The following is a 22,741-nucleotide window of genomic DNA, read 5'->3' as shown; positions in this document are numbered from 1 at the left end:
CAGTGCCATCTATCTTCAATGGAAAACGGCTTAGGCTTAAGGCTAAATTCCAAATAATAAAAGCAAAAATTATATGCGTGTGAATTATTCGCGGATGAAAATAAACAAAATCGAAATCAGCTTATCGTTAATCACTTTATTGCCGCTATCAACACGGTACATTATCGTTATCTTAAAACACTCGACTTTCCAGATAGCTTGGATACGCTACGACATGGGCGTAATCGGGGAAGTTATCTATGAATTGTTTGAATTCGGCGGTCCGGAACTCCTCGTGGTGCATGTACTGGGCGACAATATTCAAATGGAAGCTGGGTTCGTTAGTCGGTTTCTCCCCTTCGTGCTCGATGAGAACCCAAAATGAGTAGGGCGAATCGTCGATTCCATGCACATAATTGATAAAGTGAACGTCCTGTCCATTCCAGGGATATCCACTGCGAGGGACCATCTCACTAAAACTCCATTCCAATAGTTTATTAGGCTGAATCGGGGATACATAGAAGCTCATATGATCCGTTCCCTGCACGGTGAAGTCGTACCTTGTGACGTTTGGTAAAATTCGTTCCTCACTGACGAATTGGAATGCCACCGGGGTTGGCAAATTCGGTCGTCCCGCAGTTAGCCACCAGGCGACGTTTCTTCGAGCGTGGAATTGGTTCTGGTAGAACGGAATCCCACAGTACAATTCTCGATCGCATTCTTCACCTAGTTGAGTTGCCCGTTGCATCTCCGGAACGATGTCCATTATATAGCCAGGGGTATGAACATCCTGTGGGTGTATGTAGAAGTGACTATCCGAGCGCCTCAGTTGGTTATTGTAGTTGTAAAAGTTCCGTTCGATGTGCTACAAAAGAAATGTTGTTTTAGTGAGACACTTTACCTAATATTAACTGTAAACTCACAAAGACATAGTATCGTTGAGGTGATGTCTCGGCTCTGTAGGGGAATCCAACCGACGTAACCATGACGATGATGCAAATTATCCAAAAGAGGACAACCACTCCAAAGTAAATGAATGGCTTCCTCATCATGGCGATGAAAGGGGTCAGAAAAGTGCTTATCAGTAGTATAATTAACACACCGGATAAACCGATCATTATCTCCGGGTTAGTTTCCGCACTACCACGATTCTGCATCGGGATGAAGGTACTGAACATGGTCAGGGAGAGTGAAGAATAGTAAGCGATGGGAAAAATCTGCCCGATCAGGTGAATGTAGATCCAGTGGAAATTCTTGAATCGGATGATCATGTTGACGATCGTAGAAACGTTGACAAATATCACAACTATGACAAACACGTAGGCTGACCGGACTGCCATGGCAGTCATCACGATAAGTATAATAATGTAGATCAATTGCTGAGCGAAGATGAACAGCAGTATGCGCGTGTGGAGTAAGATGTCGTCCTGAGAAAAAAAAGTGGAATTTCAATTCAGTTGATTAGAAAAACCTAATATTTTCAACTTACGATCTTGTAGAATCGAACGAGCAAAACAGGCCCCAGTATGGTACAGATGAGGAATGGGCACATATATATCCCAAAAATCAACCAAGCTTCGGTGAACCAGAACATTGCACCACCTGCCGCATGGATGATCACCGCCATCAGCATGGAGAAACCGATTCCCACTCCAATCGATAGCAGCTGCACACCTAGATTTACACTAAATTGGCACATCATTCGACCGAAGCTGACGTCCGAATTTCTCGACATAATCCAGAGCGATCCACCAATCAGTCCCAAGCCCAAAGCAGCCATCAGTGAGTTTATCAGTATTCCTGCCCAGTCGGGATAGTATACCAAGAACCAGTTCAGGAAATCGAAGAAGATCGCTTTGCTACCCTTGTAGTTATCGATATCGGACAGTTCCGGTGCCTTGGCTAGTGCGCGAACTAGCGATAGCACGTTATCTCCGGTGTGCTGAAGAGATTCCAGCGGGATCGTATCCAGCGCATCGTACGCCGTATGGTACAGGTAACCCCAGGTGCTGTGTGCGAAGTCCATTCCCGGCTTACCGCCCATTTTGCTGTACACGTAGAAGTCAGTTTCCGAGGGAACCAAATCTGCCTGGAACATCTCTTCGGCGATGGCCGTGCAGAAGGGATGTGGTACGTGGTCTCTGTAATACTGAAAGGTTGGTTAGATTGGACTGTTAGTTGAGTATTAACTGCATGTTATGTCAAGATTATAGTAAAACCGACGGAGTTTTACAGAATTTATAAGCAGTTCTAGTTCTTCATTTATATTTAAAATGACGTCTTTTACTCTACATACCAACAAGCGGGGATGTGAAAATTGGTGCACCAATACTAATTTTCATTGAGTGAGGTTTTTACGTATTACGTATTGTACAAAGTTAATTTTAATATCAGAATTTCGTACCCCTCCTGAATTTTTTTCCTGGATTCTAAATTCAATTTTGATGGCAAAATATGCATTTAATTTTGTTGGTTTTGAAAAATGCATCACAAGTGATCTGCCCTTAGGTTCGGACTTAGTCTGGCTTCTCCTCTTATTCAGTTCAGAAGCTAAAAATCGCTCCACTGTTATAGCAGGGCATGCAATCAAATCTACCCGAATGCTGCTTTGTCTATTGGCCAATGCAAAATTTTGTTCCTTCTACCTTCTATCTAAGTGACAACGCAAAGCTAGTTTATTCCCCGATACGGTCAAATTGTGTTGCTGATGATTTTCGAAATGTCCAGTAAGACCATCGATTCGTGAAGTGGAGCAATTGTTGAAGGTGAACATGTAGCTCAATGTAGCAGAATTTAATGCTGTAAAATCCCACTGTCTACGTCATGTGGTACTGATTATGTTTAAAACCACTATTTAAGCAGAATCATTTGCTTCTCAGAACTACTTGAAACACGTCGTCGAATGGAACGACATTTTATACAGTATTCCAACATATATAGACGATGACACTATTGAAGTAAAGCTTCATGACCTTGCACCGCGTACTAATGCTAGCTTTGTCAAACTACACATGTCAAAATACGGAGAAGCAGGCCCGTGCGCAAGGGAAGGGTTTTAGGGGTTCGAACCCCTCCCATGAAGGTTTTGAATTACTTTTAAAAATTTATTAATTTCCTTTTCAGGGATGAAAATATACAACGAGCACTGCCATTCGAATTCAGTCACTCTAGAAACAAGTGGTTGAAAAAACCAAGGAAGAAACCTCACGAAGGTGGCTCGAAAAGAATGTAAGTTATGTTGGTCGGAATATCTGGGCCGGTTCACGTTTCGGCATGTAGCAACGGGATCTAAGGAAAAAGCATGATGTCAGAGAAAATCGAGATATCGTTATCTGCAGAAATTTTACAGCCGATCTCTCCGTCGGAGTGACTGACAGCTGAATGGCTCGCAAAAATGGACGTCGGTATCGGGAGAAATACCGCCGACGAGAAATTCTCAGCTGCAGCTAGCAAATAAATAGGAACGAGTAGCGCCAAGAAGGATAAGAAACCCTGTGAAGGTGGTTTTAAAGAGATGTAAATCATTATGGTCGACGCCTCCAGATGGGTTCGAGTCTCAGCACGTGACGATATTTGCAGCAGACCTGAGCAGGTCAGATATACCGAGAAGGTTGGACATCAAGCAAGAAAAATATATACATATATACATGGCGTTACATGCGAATGTTTGGTTGAATTACTGTTGCTCGCTGGACATGTTTAGGGAATACACAGCTGACAGTCAAGCGATGTTGATGATTTCAGGAGCTAATCCCCGATGTTTGTTATTTCTTATCACGTTACCGCGCTATTTTATTCATGAGTTTATTATCCGATTTTTATATCAGAGTAGCGGGATCTATGTTCATGATTTTAGGATCTTCGTCGCGATTTTCATTCATGTTATCGTGATATTTCAGTTATGAGTAAAGTGATTCATGTTCGTAAATTGGGGATCACGATTTTAAATATTTCAATCACGAATAATGTGATTTATGTCCATGATTGCAGGAAATTTGTCATTGTATTCATAATTTCTGTTCATGTTGTCGTGATATTTTAGTCACGAGTAGGGATTCATGTTTATGTTCATGATTTCAGCATCTTAGTGACGATTTTTGATATTTGTGTCACGAGTTGTGTGATCCATGTTCATGATTTCAGGACCTAAGTGACGATTTTCGTAATTTCTGTTCATCTTATCGTGATATTTTAGTCTAGAGCTTGCTTTCGAATTTGATACCTGGAGTAAAGTGATATGATATCAGTAGTTTCATTGTGGCATTCGTAATTTATTTTCGCCTTATCGCGATTTGTTATTTTTTGGTTACTATCGGTCTTTTTACTCGTAGTAACGAGACAAGGTGAACTGGGTCATAAAAGTATGATTGGTTCGCGGGATCATGTTCTGTAAACTATATCACAAACACGAATGAATTAGTTCACGAGGATTGAATGGATTCATGAATAAAATTCCGAGCTTCGCAAAAAAAGAGCTCGAGAACATATTCACAATGTTTTGATTTTGCGAACTATCTATGAATAACATTATGAGTCAACTGAGATTAATGATCATAATGTTGTGAACTAGTTCAAATACAGAAGATCGATTTGCTAATTACAAAGCAACCGTGTCTGAATTTCACGAAACAAAAACAAATATTTTTACTAATAAAAGTGTTATGAGGGCGTTACTGAATCGAAATTGAACATAGTTATAAAACACATGATTTTCGTTCATAGTCTTGTTTTCGTAACGTAAAAACGTGAATGTTCCAGAATTCATGGTACTTTATTCACGATTTTAGAAACAATGTTTTTACGGTGTAACGGTGGCTCCGGAAAGATGCGGATGGCAAGATACTAGAGGTTTAAGTTTAGTCGGTAAGATTAACTACTTCAAACCAATCAGACACTACCACTAACCAATTCAATTCCTTCTCGATAATAGGCACTTACCCAATTTGTTGAGCTGAGCCGATTGGTACACAATACTTGGCCTTCCAGGTCTCATAAAAAATCTTCAACGTTTAACCTTTCTTTTATGAGAAACGTAGAAAAATCAAAACCCTCCCCATAAGCATTTCCTGCGCGCGGGCCTGCGGAGAAGTGAATACCGTTAAGGAAGATACTGGAAGGAACTTGTTCCCAGGTCTTCGCAACGGAGTGCGTGTGGTGAGAATGCATTTGACAAAACCTATCCCCTCCTACCTGATCATCGAATGCAAATGAATCCAAGGTGTCATATATAGTCAGCGGACATTAGTCTCGTATCCAGGACAGATTCCTATGTGCCAATTCTGTGATCAGCCGCTACATCATGGAAAATCTTGTGCAGAGGCTGCTAAGGAAATTCCATCTGTTACAGGCAAGACCGATATACATTCGTCGTACCGTACCACCGTACCACAACTGGTTGTTCAACTAACGACTGCGGATCGGGTAGCAACAAACACTAAATCAATAATGATCGTGTCCAGTACCAGTAAACTAACTATTTTAACCAAAAGCGAAGAAAAAAGATTGCATCAAATGACTTCAAACCAACAACCAACACCACAAATAAAGAAACAAATGCCGAAGAAAACGGATTTACAACCGCGACACGAAAGAATAAGAAATAAACTAGAACTTCTGACAATGAACAGCATGAAAGCAGTACTGATGACGACATGGACGTAAAGGACAACACGAGAGAAGGCAGATGATCTGACCTCTAAATTGCAGAGGATAGCGGAACTAATGCATCACCCACAAGAAAAAGGATCTCAACACGCAGCAGCAAGCTGCGTCAACAAGACCTGACGGACAGGCAGTAACTTCGTTATTTTTTTATTTTTGCATCTTGTAAAAAAATGAAAGATTCACGGCTCAGTTGTGTTAACGCATTGAGCCGTATCAAATAAATTAGAAGAAAAAAAAAGAGTTCGAAGGGTGAACGTAAGAACTGCCGATCGCAAGGTACAGCAACGAGGTTGAGTAAATCTAGTGGCACTGGAGGTCAGGTAAATCCGAAAATAGCGAATGTTACGAGCATTGCTATGTTGGTAACACTTGATGGAAAGAAGAGTAAGTGGTGAATTTCAGTAGTGAGATAAAAGGCGGAAATTAGGAAGCGAGTATTTTGAATTGACATTTCTTTCGGAGTGACAATTGAACCTGTTTCATTGGTATTGGCAAGGTAAGCAGGAGTAAACTAGGTTAATGTCTAACAGTTAATCATAGCCTCTAAATCCGATAGGTTGATTTATTGCTCAAGGACACTGTTTGAAAACTTCGTTCTCGTGGTCAAAATTAATAGCATTTAAACCGTTAACATTAGAAGTATAGTTTGTTTGGAGAAGTTCTTGCCTATATGATTGCACATCTACAGGAATATATCGTTCAGTAATTAATTCACCGGTACGTGACACACAAAATTTATTTTCTGAACGAATTAAGTTAGAGACTTTGCATTTTCGGCAAAGTTGCAGCAAATATTACTGCATAAGAAATTGCCGCAGACACTATATATCTAGTTTTAACAGTTTTCAAGTTATGGAACATGTTGTATGGAAGACCCCATCCTGATGTATCCTATTTCAACATTGAACAACTCCGCCATTTTCCAGCTGATTTTGACAGATAAATACAATTCTGAAACATCATTTAGTGCCATTTTAGCTATTTACACCAAAAGAATGCGCTGAAATCGTAGCGCTTTATATTAAAAACGATCGCTCCTTATTTTTTCAAAGAGGGAGAAACCATTGGATACATCCAGCTGGCGCACCCTGTAAATATACCATGTTTTCAGTAATTTCTTTTTTTTTTATTTTTATTCAAATCGTTTATTTGATAAGGCACGTTGCATTAGCTTAAAGGTGCCAATTTTGTTTTGTTTCACATTTTAAATAGCTTAAAACTAGGGGATTACATATTGATTTTTTAAAATGAAACTAATGCGATTTTATAGCTATCTTATATATCTACACAAGGGGATAATATTATTTTCGTAAGATTAGGGGGGTCATTTAGTTTTTGTGGCAATATGGTTTGACAATTTTATCAGTGAGATTATTGGAGCAAATAATGTTTAACTAAGGGGGACAATTTTTTACGACTAACTTAAAACTAGGAATAACTAGAGGGCATGATTGAATTTTGTAAAGATTCGGAATTATAGTTATTTTTGTGGGTACTAGAGTTGGGCATTTTCAACGAGATTATATAATATAATAGTTAAAACTAGAAGAGACAAGAAGAACTAAATGCTTCGTGATGATATTGGGGGGGTAGTGGTGTTACTTCTGGGTATAAGAGTCAGGGGAGGGAGGGTAGACAAAGATGGCAGGGAGAGAAAATTATTTCAGTTTCAGGCATCGTGAGATCAACGGATGGATTACAAACTCGGGTGGCCTTCATCAGGGGAATCATGTACTGGGACGCCGGGTGGTCCTCCTCAAGATGGCAGGGGTTTTTCCAGACGATTTCGTAGTACGGCTCAGATGTGGATCGGCTACATTTCGAGTTAAGCGTGTTATGTTCGTGCCGTAGGTCCCGTGTTTGTTGGCTCATTCGATACAGATGCTTTGATACAGGTGGAAGAGGGTTCTGAGAATGATAAGAAAAATAAGAAGGGGCAGTTAGACTTGTATATTGATGGTTTTCACAAAGGTGTATATAAGGGACATATAGAGGACATCGCGGCTTGCCAGCACATCTCGAACCGGGACGTTGGTTGGTCTTCCTCGGGCCCGCAGGGTATCCATTAGCCGAGACCTAGCGGAACTGTACTCGGTGCACGCCCAGACAATGTGCTCGATGTCGTGATAGCCGTCGCCACAAGCGCAGATACCACTATCCACGAGCCCAATACGCCGGAGATGTGCATCCAGCGTGTAATGGTTTGCCATGAGTCGGGACATCACACGAATGAAGTCACGACCCACATCCATCCCCTTGAACCAAGGTTTCGTCGATACCTTAGGGATTATCGAATGTAGCCACCTTCCCAGCTCTCCACTGCTCCACGAAGTTTGCCAACTTTCGAGGGTTCTCTGATGAGTAATACTGAAAAATTCGCTGAAGCAAATTGGTCTTTCGTAAACGTCTCCTTCTAAGGCACCCACCTTAGCTAAGGAGTCTGCCTTCTCATTGCCCGGAATGGAGCAATGAGAAGGGACCCATACCAAGGTAATCTGGAAAGAGTTGTCAGATAAAGCACTCAGTAGCTCCCGTATTTTCCCCAAAAAATACGAGGAGTGCTTTCCATGTTTCATCGAGTGAATAGCGTCAATAGAACTGAGGCTATCCGAAACGATGAAGTAATGGCCTGCGGGTAATGTTTCAATGACTCCAAGGGTATACTGAATGGCAGCTAGTTCTGCGGCGTATACTGAAGCAGGGTCACTGAGTTTGTAGGAGGCGGTGAACTTTTGATTGAAAATACCGAAGCCAGTGGATCCTTCGAGGTTTGATCCGTCAGTATAGAACATCTTAGAACAGTCGACTTCTCGGAATTTATTATAAAAAATGTTTGGAACCACTTGTGGGCGTATGTGGTCCGGAATTCCAATAATCTCGTCTTTCATGGATGTGTCGAAGAAAACAGTAGATTCAGAAGTATTTATGAAATGCACACGGTTGGGATTGTAAGAAGAAGGGTTAATATTCTGCGCCATGTAGTCAAAATACAGGGACATGAAACGGGTCTGAGAATTGAGCTCAACAAGCCTTTCGAAATTTTCAATCACGACCGGGTTCAAGATATCGCATCGAATGAGCAATCGATATGAGAGTTCCCAAAATCGATTTTTCAGCGGGAGAACGCCCGACAGGACTTCGAGACTCATCGTATGGGTCGACTGAATGCACCCTAAGGCGATACGCAAACAACGATACTGAATTCTTTCGAGTTTGATGAAATGTATGTTCGCAGCGGATCGAAAGCAGAAGCATCCGTATTCCAGTACCGACAGTATCGTTGTTTGATACAACCTAATTAGGTCTCCTGGGTGGGCACCCCACCATGTTCCGGTTATTGTACGAAGAAAGTTGATCCTTTGCTGGCATTTCTGTTTCAGATACCGAATATGGCATCCCCAAGTACCTTTCGAGTCGAACCAGACCCCTAGATATTTTACTGTGAAGACCTGAGCGATAGTTTGACCCATTAATAGAAGCTGTAGTTGTGCTGGTTCACGCTTCCTTGAAAATACAACTAGCTCAGTTTTCTCTGTGGAGAATTCGATACCCAGCTTAATAGCCCAAGCAGACAAATTGTCCAGGGTATTCTGTAATGGTCCTTGTAGATCGACAGCTTTGGGTCCCGTAATAGACACCACGCCATCGTCTGCAAGTTGCCTTAACGTGCAGGAATTGTCAAGACATTCATCAATGTCGTTGACGTAGAAATTGTATAACAGGGGGCTTAGACAAGAGCCCTGGGGAAGGCCCATGTAGCTAAATCGTGATGTCGATAAGTCACCATGCGAAAAATGCATGTGCTTTTCCGACAACAAGTTTAGTAAAAAGTTGTTTAAAGTCGCCGAAAGACCATGCTGGTGCAGCTTCTCTGAAAGAATGTTGATCGAAACTGAATCAAAAGCCCCCTTAATATCTAGGAACACTGATGCCATCTGCTCTTTGCTAGCATAGGCCATTTGAATTTCAGTTGAGAGCAACGCAAGACAATCGTTCGTCCCTTTGACTTTGCGAAAGCCAAATTGTGTATCTGACAGTAAGCCATTTGCTTCGACCCAATTGTCGAGGCGGGATAGGATCATTTTCTTGAACAACTTCCGGATACAGGATAGCATTGCGATCGGACGGTACGAATTGTGGTCGGAGGCTGGTTTTCCTGGTTTTTGGATGGCGATGACCTTCACTTGTCTCCAATCGAGTGGGACAATGTTAGCCTCGAGAAACTTATTAAATAAGTTCAACAAGCGTCTCTTGGCAGAGTCAGGCAGATTCTTCAACAAGTTGAATTTGATTCTGTCTGGCCCCGGAACTTTATTGTTACACGACAAGAGAGCAAGTGAGAACTCCACCATCGAAAAAGGTGTTTCGTTCGCGCTATCGTGAGGAGACGCGGCGCGATAAATCTTCTGTGCCGGGGCGGAATTCGGACAAACCTTCTTGGCGAAATCGAATATCCAACGGTTTGAATATTCTGCACTCTCGTTAGTACTGTTTCGGTTTCGCAAACGCCGGGCCGTGCCCCAAAGAGTGCTCATCGATGTTTCTCTCGTTAGTCCGTCAACGAACCGGCGCCAGTAACTACGTTTCTTGGCTTTCATCAAACTCTTCATTCGCGTTTCTAACGTCGCATATTGTCGATAGCTAGCGGGTAACCCGTCGTCTCGGAAGGTCTTAAACGCGGCGGCCTTCTCCGCGTACACGTCTGAGCACTCTTTGTCCCACCACAGATTAGGAGAGCGTTTTTGTATGTTCGCGCCGGGTACTGGCTTAGTCTGAGCTTGATTCGCGCTGTCGAGAATCAAGCCAGTCAAAAAGCTGTACTCTTCCTCCGGAGGAAGTTCTTGGGTAGATTCGATGTTGTCGGATATCGCGGCAGCATAGCTCTTCCAATCGATATTTCGTGTGAGGTCATACGAAATATTGATTGATTTCAATGGCCTTGAACCGTTATTGATTGAGACTACAATCGGCAGATGGTCGCTGCCGTGGGGATCAGGAATTACCTTCCACGTGCAATTTAACCGCAGCGATGTTGAGCAAAGGGACAAGTCTAAGGAGCTCGGGCGCGCTGGAGGAACAGGAATCCGTGTCATTTCACCCGTGTTTAAAATTGTCAAATTGAAGTTATCGCAAAGATCCTGAATTAAGGAAGACCGGTTATCATCATAGAGGCAACCCCATGCTGTACCGTGAGAGTTAAAGTCTCCTAAAACTAGTCGCGGTGCTGACAGAGATTCTAAGATGTCTTGTAGCCGTCGGTGCCCAACCGCGGTGTTGGGGGGAATATATATGGAAGCTATGCAAAGGCTTTTGCCTTTGGTTGTTACTTGACAAGCGACAACTTCAATACCTGTTATCGAGGGAAGGTTAATTCTGTAGAAGGAATAGCACTTTTTGATCCCCAAAAGCACTCCTCCATAGGGGGTGTCTCGATCCAGGCGAATAATATTAAAGTCGTGGAAGTTGAGTTCTATGTCGGAAGTTAACCAAGTTTCACATAATGCAAATGCATCGCAACTCAAATTATTTATTAAAATTTTGAAGGAATCGATTTTCGGGATGATACTTCTGCAATTCCACTGTAGAACAGTGATCAAATCCGTGACCTCGTTCGATGAGTTAGCCATCGAAGGATACAATCGCTGAGAGGAGGGGCCATTTAGCAGTCAACTGCTTCAAAAATGTTCTCACTGTAGGGAGAAAAGCTAACATAAGACTTTTAATAGGATCAGTAATATTGAAAGTTTTTATTATCCAGTCCACTATGTCCGAGAGTTTTATAATTCCAGTGCTGTGATTACTCTCGAACTGAAACAAAGGAACACTTGGGATTTTTGATGTTCCTGGAAGTGCTGGGAACTCCTTCTCTGAGCTTAATCCTCCGAGATCAGGAGCTAATTGCTTCGGTTTGGTTGCAAGACTTCCAATAGATGTGACTTTCGGAGCCCCGTCAAGGAACACCTTCTGGCCTTTACAAGGAACTTTACGAGAGGAAATGTTCCTCCTCTTCCTATAAATTCTAGGCACCCTAGTAGATGTTCCCTCTTGTGGGTTACCAGCCTCGCCCTCGTCAGGAGGCAAGTGAGTATAGATGTTTGCTGAGGATGGTGGCGTAGCTTTCTTTAACATTTCTGCGAAAGAATGTTTGGATCGTCCCGCAAGGGAACGTTTTAGTTTATCCCCGCGTAGTTTGTACGCGGGACATGCCGAGATATCATGCAGACTCTCCGCACAGTAAGGACACTTTTCGGCTTGCCTACTGCACGAATCATCTAGATGATTCTCCCCGCATTTTCCACAGCGGGCCTTATTGCTACAATGGGTGGCTGTGTGGCCCAATTGTTTACACTTTGTGCAATTCATGACCCGCGGCACAAACAGACGCACAGGCAGACGAACCTTGTGCAAGAGGACGAAATTTGGCAAAGCGGTACCAGCGAAGGTCACCCGATAAGAGTTTGATTGGGGGTACGTTTTTGAACCATCCCCCGCAACTACTACTGAGTGCAAACGTTTGCACTCAAGTATTTAATTGAATCGGCCAACCCCGTACTTCAGCAGATCCTCGCACGTCAAACTCTCATCGGTTACGACGCCTTCGGATTGTACTCTTACAGCCGGAATATACACGTTATAATCCCGCGTAAAGTGCTCACAGCAAGCAATATCGTTTGCCTGCTTTGAGTTGGCTAGCAACACCCTTATCTTGTCCGAGCGGACCTTTGAAATTTCGGTCACAGCCGAGAACCGTTCCGTCAGGTCTCTAGAAATCTGAAGAAGATTCAGTGATTTAGTCTTGGGCCGAAAGAAGACCACAAATGGACCAGTTGAGAGTTCTGGATAGCATTTGGGCCGAGAGGGAGCCTTAGAAGTTGAACCCGATTCAACTTCCATTTGACCATCCGGAGAGGGAACCATAGAAAACGTCAACGCACGGGGTCAGCGCCCGCGCAGACGGAAGAAAGCAATAAATGTGTTACAAATGACAAAAATCACTTAGCTTTAAACTGGTGTCCAACGACGAACCGATCCAGCTTATACAGCTGGCTATTGTTTAATCCTCACACGCGAACAAAAGACTGAGGACCGAACCGAACTGGCAAAATAACCTTGAATGCGGATTAACACTATTCTTTATCGCCTCACACAGCACTAGGGACTAGAAAAAACAACCTCTGTCTCGATGGAGAGCTCGAAAACGAATGTGTAATTTCTTTTGTAGTACACTGATAAAACTAGACACGTTAACATCATGTGGAAAACAATTGAATTGATTCAAATGTAAAACACATGAAAAGGATACGTTTGCCATTTTAATATCTAATAGAGTGTGGACAATGTGACTTTCAAGTGGGATTCTTGCGAACATGATGTGAAAAACAGATAAACATCATAAGAAATAACATTGACTAAGATTTTCAAATGAACACGTGAATATCGATTAGACTTACTTATAGATTTAATAGGTAGAAGAATTGGAATTTTTTTTTACATATGGATATGCTGTAACCCGTCAGGGTAAGAATTTAGCACTGGGTGGAAATATACCTAATTTTGCGTATACACTTCGTAGAGTGTATTTGTTTACGTAAATTATGCTCACCGCTGTTCGATACCGTTCACATTTAATTGTAAATTTTTATTCATTTTCACATTCATGAACGGTTTTGTTCGTGCAGATAGGTAAGATAATTTTTGTATTATGTTTGTGAATAGATAACATAGGGCTAAATAGACTGCAATTCCCGAGTGCTGCAAAAAAGGTGTATGGATTATGCTGCCAACTACAAGCTTCCAGCGGCAGCTGGTTTCGATTTTTTGTTGACATCATGCGAAGGGAGAAGGTAACGAACCACGGCGAAAATCAAACGTCAGTACCGAGTTTTGGGGCATTTTACCGCCACCTGAACGAGTTGTGACGTGCGCGTGTGCGACGGAAAGTAAATCCGCCGGAAAGTGGCTTGGTTTCGGTTACTAGAGGTTGAGGTGTTGGATCGCTGCCGGGGGAAGCTAACCATCAAAGAGTTTTCGCTTCCCCGGCTAACCGCAAAGGATCCAAAACACCTGCCCCTCTCGCTGTAGAGTATAAGCCGAACGAGCCTTGCTCTTCTCTACAGCTAATAATCAATGAGAGGGAAGCAGGTGAGACTTCAGTTCCATCTGCGAAGAACACTGCGGTGTCTTCCGGGATTCCTTGCGGCGAATCCGACAATATTTCGTCACCGTCACTAGAGAGGTTCCAACAAAGAAGCCAAGATCACTTCTCTAGCTAAACACCAAGGACCACTACCGGAGCAGCCAACAGAAACGATCAGGGAGAAAGCGGCCGTTGTATTCCCGGCCGGTCGGAGGAAACCGGTACATTTAGTTTATTTGTTTTTTCCTTTTTATGTTTGTTTACATACGAAAATTCGAAATTCTGGTAGCAGCACCTAGGCCACCCTAACAAAAGGTTCTGCTGGGCAAATACGAACCCGAGTAGTGGGCAAACCCCCACTTACAATGCACTATATTTTTCACATGAATGTTATGTGCAAAGTTCTTACTATGCAACTCAACAGCATGGCAACCAACATGCAATGGTACAACACGCTCTTATTCTTGTTTACGGCGAATGCAAGATTCGTTCGAAAGTGGTTTGTATTCCCGTTTACGACAGCAAAATCAAATGGGCTTACTATTCGTTCGAATCGCTTTCGAACGAATCTCGCATTCGTCGTAAACAAGAATAAGGGTGGTTAAATTTCATTTGGATCTTTTATCAGCGTTACATTTGCTACAATTTTTTCGCAGACACAAGCGTCAACCTTAATTAGTACAGAAAATAAATTTCGTTCAACACGTGTAGGTGTATTAATTACTAAACGATACATTCCTGTAGAATCTACAGTGTACATGCGCAAGCATTAAGGCAAGAACTTCTCCGAACAAACTAAACTTCTAATACTAAAGGTTTGGACACTATTAATTTTGAGAACGAAAACGACGTTTTAAAACACAGTGCAGTATAGTGGCCAAAGTACAGGGGAGATTGGGCAAGGCTCAGACCTTGAAGAAGTAGGATAAGTTAGTAGATGTAAGGAAACCAGTTCTTGTAAGTAGAAAATTAGGTAGTATGAACTTTGTTAATTATTGAATCGTTTAAATAAAACTACAGTTTCAAACGCTTCTTTAGAAATTTGGTTTCCCACCAGGAACAAATTTACAACAAAATACCTTGATAAGCTCTGCCTTTGTGTGATCAATTATTTTTAACTACATTGGAATCACTGCTTTTTTAATATCGAAAATGACGACATTATTCAGGAACAAAAGAATATTTACTTTCAACTTTTTCTTACTTATTCGACGTAAGTTAATCTCCTGATTGTGTCTCATGTGTGGAATTCCATGTTCGAAGTATTTCTTTTTCATTCGAATTAAATATTCGTAGTGAACATTTTCGAAAGGGCTGCGATTTCTGCACATAATACTTATATTTTAAGATTTTCCATCCACTTTGACCTACTTTGGGTTCTCTTTATTCTGCTGGCCCCGTTGTAAATATCTAACATAACGATGTTATGATTGTTTCTTAGTCGCTCAAGTCTAATAAATCCTTCTGTTTGGAGATTTTACAACTATGAAAGAAAAGCGAAGATTTGGTACTCGGTATTCCGTTATAAATGATCAAGACCTTTGTATTCGAAAGATTCCGCAGCAGATCCTTAGTGTGCAGGACAATAGTAGGGCTATAGCAACGATCCTACTGACCACTATTAACCAGGAAAAATTTACAACTATACCGACACCTGAAATTGTCATTTGACATGACCGGTTGTAGGTAACTTAATCTCCAGCATAATGCAGTTTTATAATATTCAGAGTTTTGTCTTGAATGTGTGGTGTGTTGTGAATGAGGACAATTTGTTTGGTGAACAAAATTAACCTTCATTCAAAACCCGTATTTCAGATGGTATGTTGACAGTGAGTTTTGGCAAGCACTATTACCGATAACGCTTCTGACCAACATATACCCTAATATGATAAGAATCTAGCTAGTCTCCGATTAATCAACATTACACTCCGTCACTCCATCATTCTCAATCAACAGTGGCTAGAAAGTTGCAACACCTACACCTTCGCAAACGATGACTTACCTCCATCAGAAACGAAAACTTCGGCCCGGCCTGGAACATAATCTCACGGCCACCGTTGGCTGCCACATCCATATTGATAAAGGCCCGCACGTTCTCCCACCAGCGGTGATGCGCCATAAACGCATGAGCACCCTGCAGCGTGTTCTCCTCCGGGCTGTTGAAAACGAACACAATTCCGTGCTGATACGGGGTAGTATCCATCGAAATCTGCCTCAGTATTTCCAACATTACCACGGTCATCGTTCCGTCATCACCGGCACCCGGACTCTGCGGCACACTGTCAAAGTGTGAACTGAGCATCAGATAGTTTTGCGGTTCGGGACTTCCCGCCGGTGTGACTTTCACTACCACATTCTGAATTCCCTGGTACACGCTGGTCTGCGGATATACCGTGTAGTCGAGATACATATAGCCGTCCTGCTGTTGAACTTCCAGTTCGAACTTGTGAACCGGGTTTGCTTTGGCTATGATGGCTTCGATCGTTGAACGCAGGAAGTTAACGGTGAAAATTTCGTTATTAGCACTGCCACCTACCCGGGGGCCATTGCTGGTTAGGACGGCTAGATTGTTTTTGGCTACTTGTGCTATGAATCGACCAGGATTGGCCTGTTCTTCCGCTATCGTCAGACCGGTCGGAAGGGAGCTCCAGTTCAGATACACCAGGAAGTAAATCCCGATCACTATCGCGGTGATGATGAAAGACCACACGATGGATATGGTCAAACCGTAGTTTTCATCCGTTTCCGCTGCTCGATCGCTGATAATGCGGTGTATACAGTTAATGCAAATCTTTATTGAAGTTGGCAATATTAGTTGTACTTACGCCTTGAGCCGCAGCTTATCCCTATATGATCTAAACATTTCGTTTTTTGTCAGGTTATTTTGTGATGGCTACCTTCGCTGGAGGGTACAGCACGACTGCTGATTGGCGATTTGTTGATTGCACTATACGAAATTCGTTATCAACAACAGTTCTTTTTTTCTACAATTTGGACAATCCGTGCACTTAGCATATATACAGCACATTGATCATCGAGCGGCTAACGCGGGGAGTATCTTATCGCACGCCGGCTCGGTAACCTATCACGCAGTTTATCTGTTTTTGAGCAAGCCAAGGAAAAGCGATGAAATCGTCGGAGCAACATTTGGCACTGCCTGTGGCGGATTTGCAGAAAAGTAGTTCGTAGTGTTGCGAAAGTTTTTCGTTAGATTTAAAGGTTGTAAGGAATCAAATTGCATCACTTTCAAATTTACTGCAACCATTTTCCATTAAGTATTTTCGATTGCAATTTTGGGTGAAAATAGCTCAATATATGTGTATTGCTAACAATGAAGAAGTTTCATTAGTAATTGTGCAACTGTTCTGAAAATAGCGTTAGAAGAACCAGTGGCGTAGACTGAAATTTGGTGGGAGGAGGACAAATATAGAATAGCTGTTTAGTCCATAAAGACAATCAAAATTATGTTAATTTACACGAAAAAATGCTCTCAGGTGATAAAGTGAGGTATTGAAATAATAATCCAGAAAATATTATAATAGTTTAAACCTAAAAAGCAAATGAATTTGTTGTTAATACATCCTGCTTCCTTCCAGCGAAGACAACAGTCACAAAAACTTCATAAAGCAAACGAAAAAAATTACAGTGAATCAACTGGGTTAAGTAGGGGAGCCCGGGCTAGTTGGCGGTTGGGATAAGTTGGCGTATTCCCCTTTTCTCCGTTTCTATTAGACATATAGCGCTGTCTCTCATTGTGTACCTCCAGTTATGTGAAACCCATTATCCAATGTGGTTTTGTTGCAAAACATTTTGTTTTGTAGATGTTGTGGGCAGGGCCGGCGGAACACGAAAGTTCAGACATGGCGTGTGTAAGTAAAATGAAAATTCTGATAATACTTTAACAAAAGCACTGTTTTTGAGCGAAAGTCTCTGATAATAGCTGGTGGCTATTTGAAAACATTCTTTGTTGTATGACCGACGGCGCAGCGAAAAAATGTTTGTCGATTACTAATACTACAAATGTTCTACAGCTAAGAACCAATTACTCCATTCTTTTAAACTTCGTTGCATTGCGATAAAACTTTTTTCATGCGGGTACTGAAGCCTGCATGATACTGTTGGATAATGGGAAGGTATCTCCGACGACCGACATCCTTTCAGGCTCAATGGAAGTCCGAAGGCTAAATTAATACCGACAAGTTTTCTTTTCGATACTAATTATATCCATCTAATATAACCAGCCCTTGGATGGTCTACTTCCGGGCAAAAGATAAGCCATTTAACATCATCGATATATCGCATGATCTAATTAAACAACACTCGATTGTGTAGGAAGAAGTAGTTTGTCTACGTACCCGCCCGGGAAGTAGAGATTGATGGTGTAGTATCCGAGAGGGACCTTCGGTACGAAAAATGGAGTTGGTTTGTTCCAGAACCCTTTGCTTCATCCAGTGAAAGTTCTGGTATGCAAGAAATTACGTTAAGCAAAAATCGAGGAGTATAAGAAAACAATTTATTTTTCATTAGTCTCATTTCGAGCCATTCGAAGGATCTGTTCTTCCAAACTTTGTTCTTTTGAACGGGTCTTGTCCACCTATTTTCCTTTTTGTGCCGGGGGGCAAGAAATGTCGTCGCTGCAATCATTGAGCCATAGAATTACCCATTGTAGAAACAAGACACGGTATGGAAAATACGGAGAAAATCATGAAAAATTCTCCTTCTGTGGAGAGACTCCTAATGAACTGTCGACATATCCCCCTCATATAAATTATACAGGTAAAACTGAAACATTATTTTTAAGATAACCTCCGAGAAGAAATACTGAAGAAGGCTATAAATTTTCGAAAGAGGAGAATCATTTCCTCTCCTAAGCTTCCTTGTAAAGGCTTGAGAGTGTTCCTTGATGGATGCTTCTTGTCTCGGAAAGTCCACATGGGACACTCAAAACTTCAAGTGTCTTTATGTTTCAGTTATAATATTATCCTAGGACGAAGATCTTCCACAATTTTAACATTATTGGCCGAAGCCGAGAAAACACTATGGAGAAGCGTTTTGCCAGATCAAAACGTGCTATTATTTCAATCGGATTAGCCTTTGAAAACAAAGAAGATCGGATTAGCTTTTGCTCGGTATCAGGTATGGAAGTTGTCGCTTGTCAAATCCGAATCAAAGACATTGTTCCGATATACATCGCACCTCAGCTGGTTCTAGAAGACTTCAACTCCCACGGTATGCCGTCGGGTTGTCTTCACGATGATCTACCTTACTGCATGATATTCGCGACAATTTCAATATAATCATCTGGAATACGGTGGAAATGACACGAATGCCACTCCACTAGCGCGGTCAAATGCGTTAGATTTATCGTTCTACTCGACCTCGCTACAATTAGTGTGCCTATTGATTGAATGAGCTATGCGTCCAGTACATCCGAAACAATTGAATCAAAGCAAGAAATTCCTCCGGTGAAGGTGCATAAGGTTTTGACTGGCTTGATTCTCTACACTGCGATTAAAGATCAGATGAAACGAGTACCCGGCGCAAACAACCGTGGACAGTCTCCCACTCCATGGTGGGCAAAGAGTGCTCAGAATTGTATGCGAAAAGGTCCAATAAGGACATTTTGAACGTCAGATCGCCTGAATTTTTCCCGCTATGTGCGACGTTAGAAACGCAAATGAAAAACTTGATGAAAGCTGAAAAACGCGGTTATTGGCACCGGTTCGTTGAAGGATAACGAGAAAAACAACATTTCTTATGGTGGCAGTCCTATGTTGTGTACTTGATTCAACCTTTGATTGGAATACACGGAACCAGGAATACTTTTTCGGCTTTAACAGATTCACATTCAAACGTTAGACGTTCGCGATGAAATGATAATACTGTATATATATACATCAGGGTTGTTCTTTAATCAAACAAATTTATCTGAGAGCAAAGATGCTCACCCTAAGCATTGTAGTGCGAATATCACCGTAACGTTCGTCAGATGATGAGAGCTGTGAATAAATCCTATGTTAATTGTTATGACAGTAGTGGTGAGGGCAATCATAAAAGATAGAATCATAGATTAGAATAGTTATGAGAAGGCGGATACTTTTTTGGTGAAGACGAACCACTGCGACCAGTATTTAGATCTATTGTGGTATGCCCCTTCCTTAATCTAAGTGTACTATCTACTATGAGGCGGACACTTAATGTCTAAGGCGGTATTTATGAAAGATTGCGTAACCTCAACGATTTTTACAGTATTTCTTGTCAGAGGATGCAAATTTTGTGAGACAAGAGAAGTTTAGGAATCCCAAAGGCATCAACAAACGTTAGTTAAAGAGGATGGATGAAGGTCCTGACTTTCTTCAGGATATCTCGGGGCACTGGACAATCATTATACATTGAATGCGCATCTCCGGCGAATTGGGGTCGTCAAGAGCGGTCTCTGTGCTTGTAGTAACGGTTATCGCGATATTAAACATGTTGTCTGGTCGTGCGCCTAGTATTCCAGCACCAGAACTAATTCAGAAACTTTAGAACGAATTGTTGTTCATGTTACTAAACCATTAGTAACCGTTAAATCATCAACGTCATCATCCAGCGCTTTGAAACAAAATTACCAACACCACTACGAGAAGAAAAAGAAAACCAAGAAGCTGATTTCACTACCTTAATCCGCAAACCAAAGAAATAAATCAAAGCATTCAACAATCTCGAAGACAGCAGCAGTCGCGATAGTATGGATGAAACCGAAAAAGTGAATTGCATAATTCCTAGGGCATGTTTCCATGTCTGAAAAGGTAATAATTTTGAGTGAGTAATGTAATGTTGAAATCTATGACAAATATTTACGCTGCGAGAATGATATGATTAAAAGAATTAACAATCGTGGCTAACGATATTTAAAGGTGAATAACAAAAAAAGAAACTTTGTTGAATTAGTTGGATTAATAGTCAGTTCTAAGTTAGACATCTACCGAAATCCGGAGCACGGTGGTTAGCAGTACTGCCTCGACATCCACTTGAGAGTGCCTACTCTATCATACTAGGAAACATGGTTTAGTATTATTAACGTCTTATTTATACACGATACACAAAGACCCACGTGATAAAAAGAACGCGGCCAATAACATACAAACACTCGAGTCTTTCACGGTAATACAAACCCGATCGCAAAGGCGAGAATTCACGCATACCGACGCCCCGATCTCGAAATCTTAAAAACGTCCAGGTGGTTAAAGGCTTACACCAGGGGTGTGAAATTTATTAAAATTGAAGTTTTTTATTGGCCCAAAATATGATTCAGGGACTTAAAAGTGTTTTGTCAAAATATGAAAAGTGACAATAATATATAAATGTACAAATTTACAATTCTGCCGAAACGCCTCTACATGAGCGTACAGAAAATTTTAACCGTGTTTATGTTGTTCGATTGTTGTCTTTGTTGTTTTTGCCTCATGGTAAAAAATTACGGGAGATGGATTTACGAGCGTGAATCCCATCCGAAAAACTCGTCGGGGGAAAATGCTGCACAGCCGCCATCTTGTTATGAAATTACTTGAGAACAAAATTTTTGTTCGTCACAATTAGCGTTATGTAACTCATTTTAAAGGATCTTGATTCATCTCTTCATCGCGTTAAGAAAAATTTCTGAAATATGTTTATTTTTCGTGCTCTAAAATGCTGTAACCACTTAAGTCACCGTGGTACCTCTTACGAATTGACGAATACTGAACTTCTATACACTAGACAACAAGTCTCAGGTCGACATAATTGGAAACTCTGACGAGATGGGAGAACTCATTTCATTCATCTGAATCGCACACCAAAAATTAAGCAAATATTTCAAATCCCACGCGAATATGCAATCGGCTACTCGGTTATATAAACGAATTCAAACACGCGAAGCCTTACACACGACAGCATACGCGACATTAAAAAGGACCACGCGAAAAAATACTTTGACATAAAAATGTTTGTTCTCTTCGCGATTATATAAATCTGGCCACATGAGGGCGGGCTAAGCGTAGTTGATAAATTGATTGCCTTGTAGGCAGCTCACCTGGGTTCAATACCCAACCCCTCACAAAGGTTTAGAGTTTTTTCCAACGAGATTTTTTTAACCCGAAAACACAGGCCCGTTATCATACAATCGCTCAAGCTCTGCGCGATAATACAACCCTAGTCACAAACGCGAACGTGTTATATCGCCGGCAACTCTTGTGATTTGGGGAATCCCTCTCTTTTAATATGTGAACCACACACTGAAAATTAAACTTACACCCCTGTACGATAAAGGTACGGTCCTTTGGATATTGCTATGAAATTGAACAAAACGCGTATCGGAAAACTTTAATAAAATGTTTTAGTTCGTTCTCCGAAAGTTTGAAAACGATGGATTGAATGGGTGGGTTTTATTGTGGTGCAATTTGATTCAGTGCACCCTTTACCACAGACTTCTTAGCGACAAATTTAAACACAATCTTCCAAACTTTTTCAAACTGTTGAATATTCTCTGTACCTCGACGTACCTTCATCTATGCTCAAATTCATTCAATTGATCAAATTTGCGGGTAATTAGGAAGGTGCACATCTTTGGAATAAAGGTAACCATCTTGGTGGTATATCATTCTACCGTTACTTTGGCAAGATGCAAGATCTGATCAAAAGGCGATAGGATACCTGTGGCATATCTAGATGCAGTTTTTGTAAACATTTCTTGATGTTTATTTCGCAGTTCATCGAAGTAGTTGTAATGCAGGGTTACGAAATCGTACCGCAGCCACAAATAGCTTGCCAGACCATAGCTTTCGACCCAAATTTTCGACATGAATGGATGTATTGAACCATCCACTCAACACTGTTATTAGAAAATATCAATTGAGTAAAGCCATGTCAAGTGATCCTCGAATTTTTCGCAAAATCACCGATTTTCATGAGATATGTTTTATTGTATAGGGATTATGGTAA

General features: G+C 41.4%; 1 protein-coding gene across 1 annotated transcript; it reads right to left on the bottom strand.

Annotated features, from left to right (window-relative positions):
- Nucleotides 1-126: 126 nt before the first annotated feature.
- Nucleotides 127-16,806, bottom strand: LOC131691641 (endoplasmic reticulum metallopeptidase 1-like). The gene is made up of 5 exons (XM_058978202.1): nucleotides 16,606-16,806; nucleotides 15,783-16,539; nucleotides 1,469-2,128; nucleotides 903-1,406; nucleotides 127-844 (listed from the first exon to the last, which is right to left on the bottom strand). The coding sequence occupies exons 1-5, from the start codon at nucleotides 16,641-16,643 to the stop codon at nucleotides 173-175; spliced, it is 2,631 nt and encodes an 876-aa protein (XP_058834185.1). The 5' UTR covers nucleotides 16,644-16,806; the 3' UTR covers nucleotides 127-172.
- Between the last annotated feature and the right edge of the window lie 5,935 nt (nucleotides 16,807-22,741).

The sequence above is a fragment of the Topomyia yanbarensis genome, chromosome 3 (assembly GCF_030247195.1).
Source record: "Topomyia yanbarensis strain Yona2022 chromosome 3, ASM3024719v1, whole genome shotgun sequence".
Lineage (NCBI taxonomy): Eukaryota > Metazoa > Arthropoda > Insecta > Diptera > Culicidae > Topomyia > Topomyia yanbarensis.
This window is presented reverse-complemented; position numbering and strand designations above follow the sequence as displayed.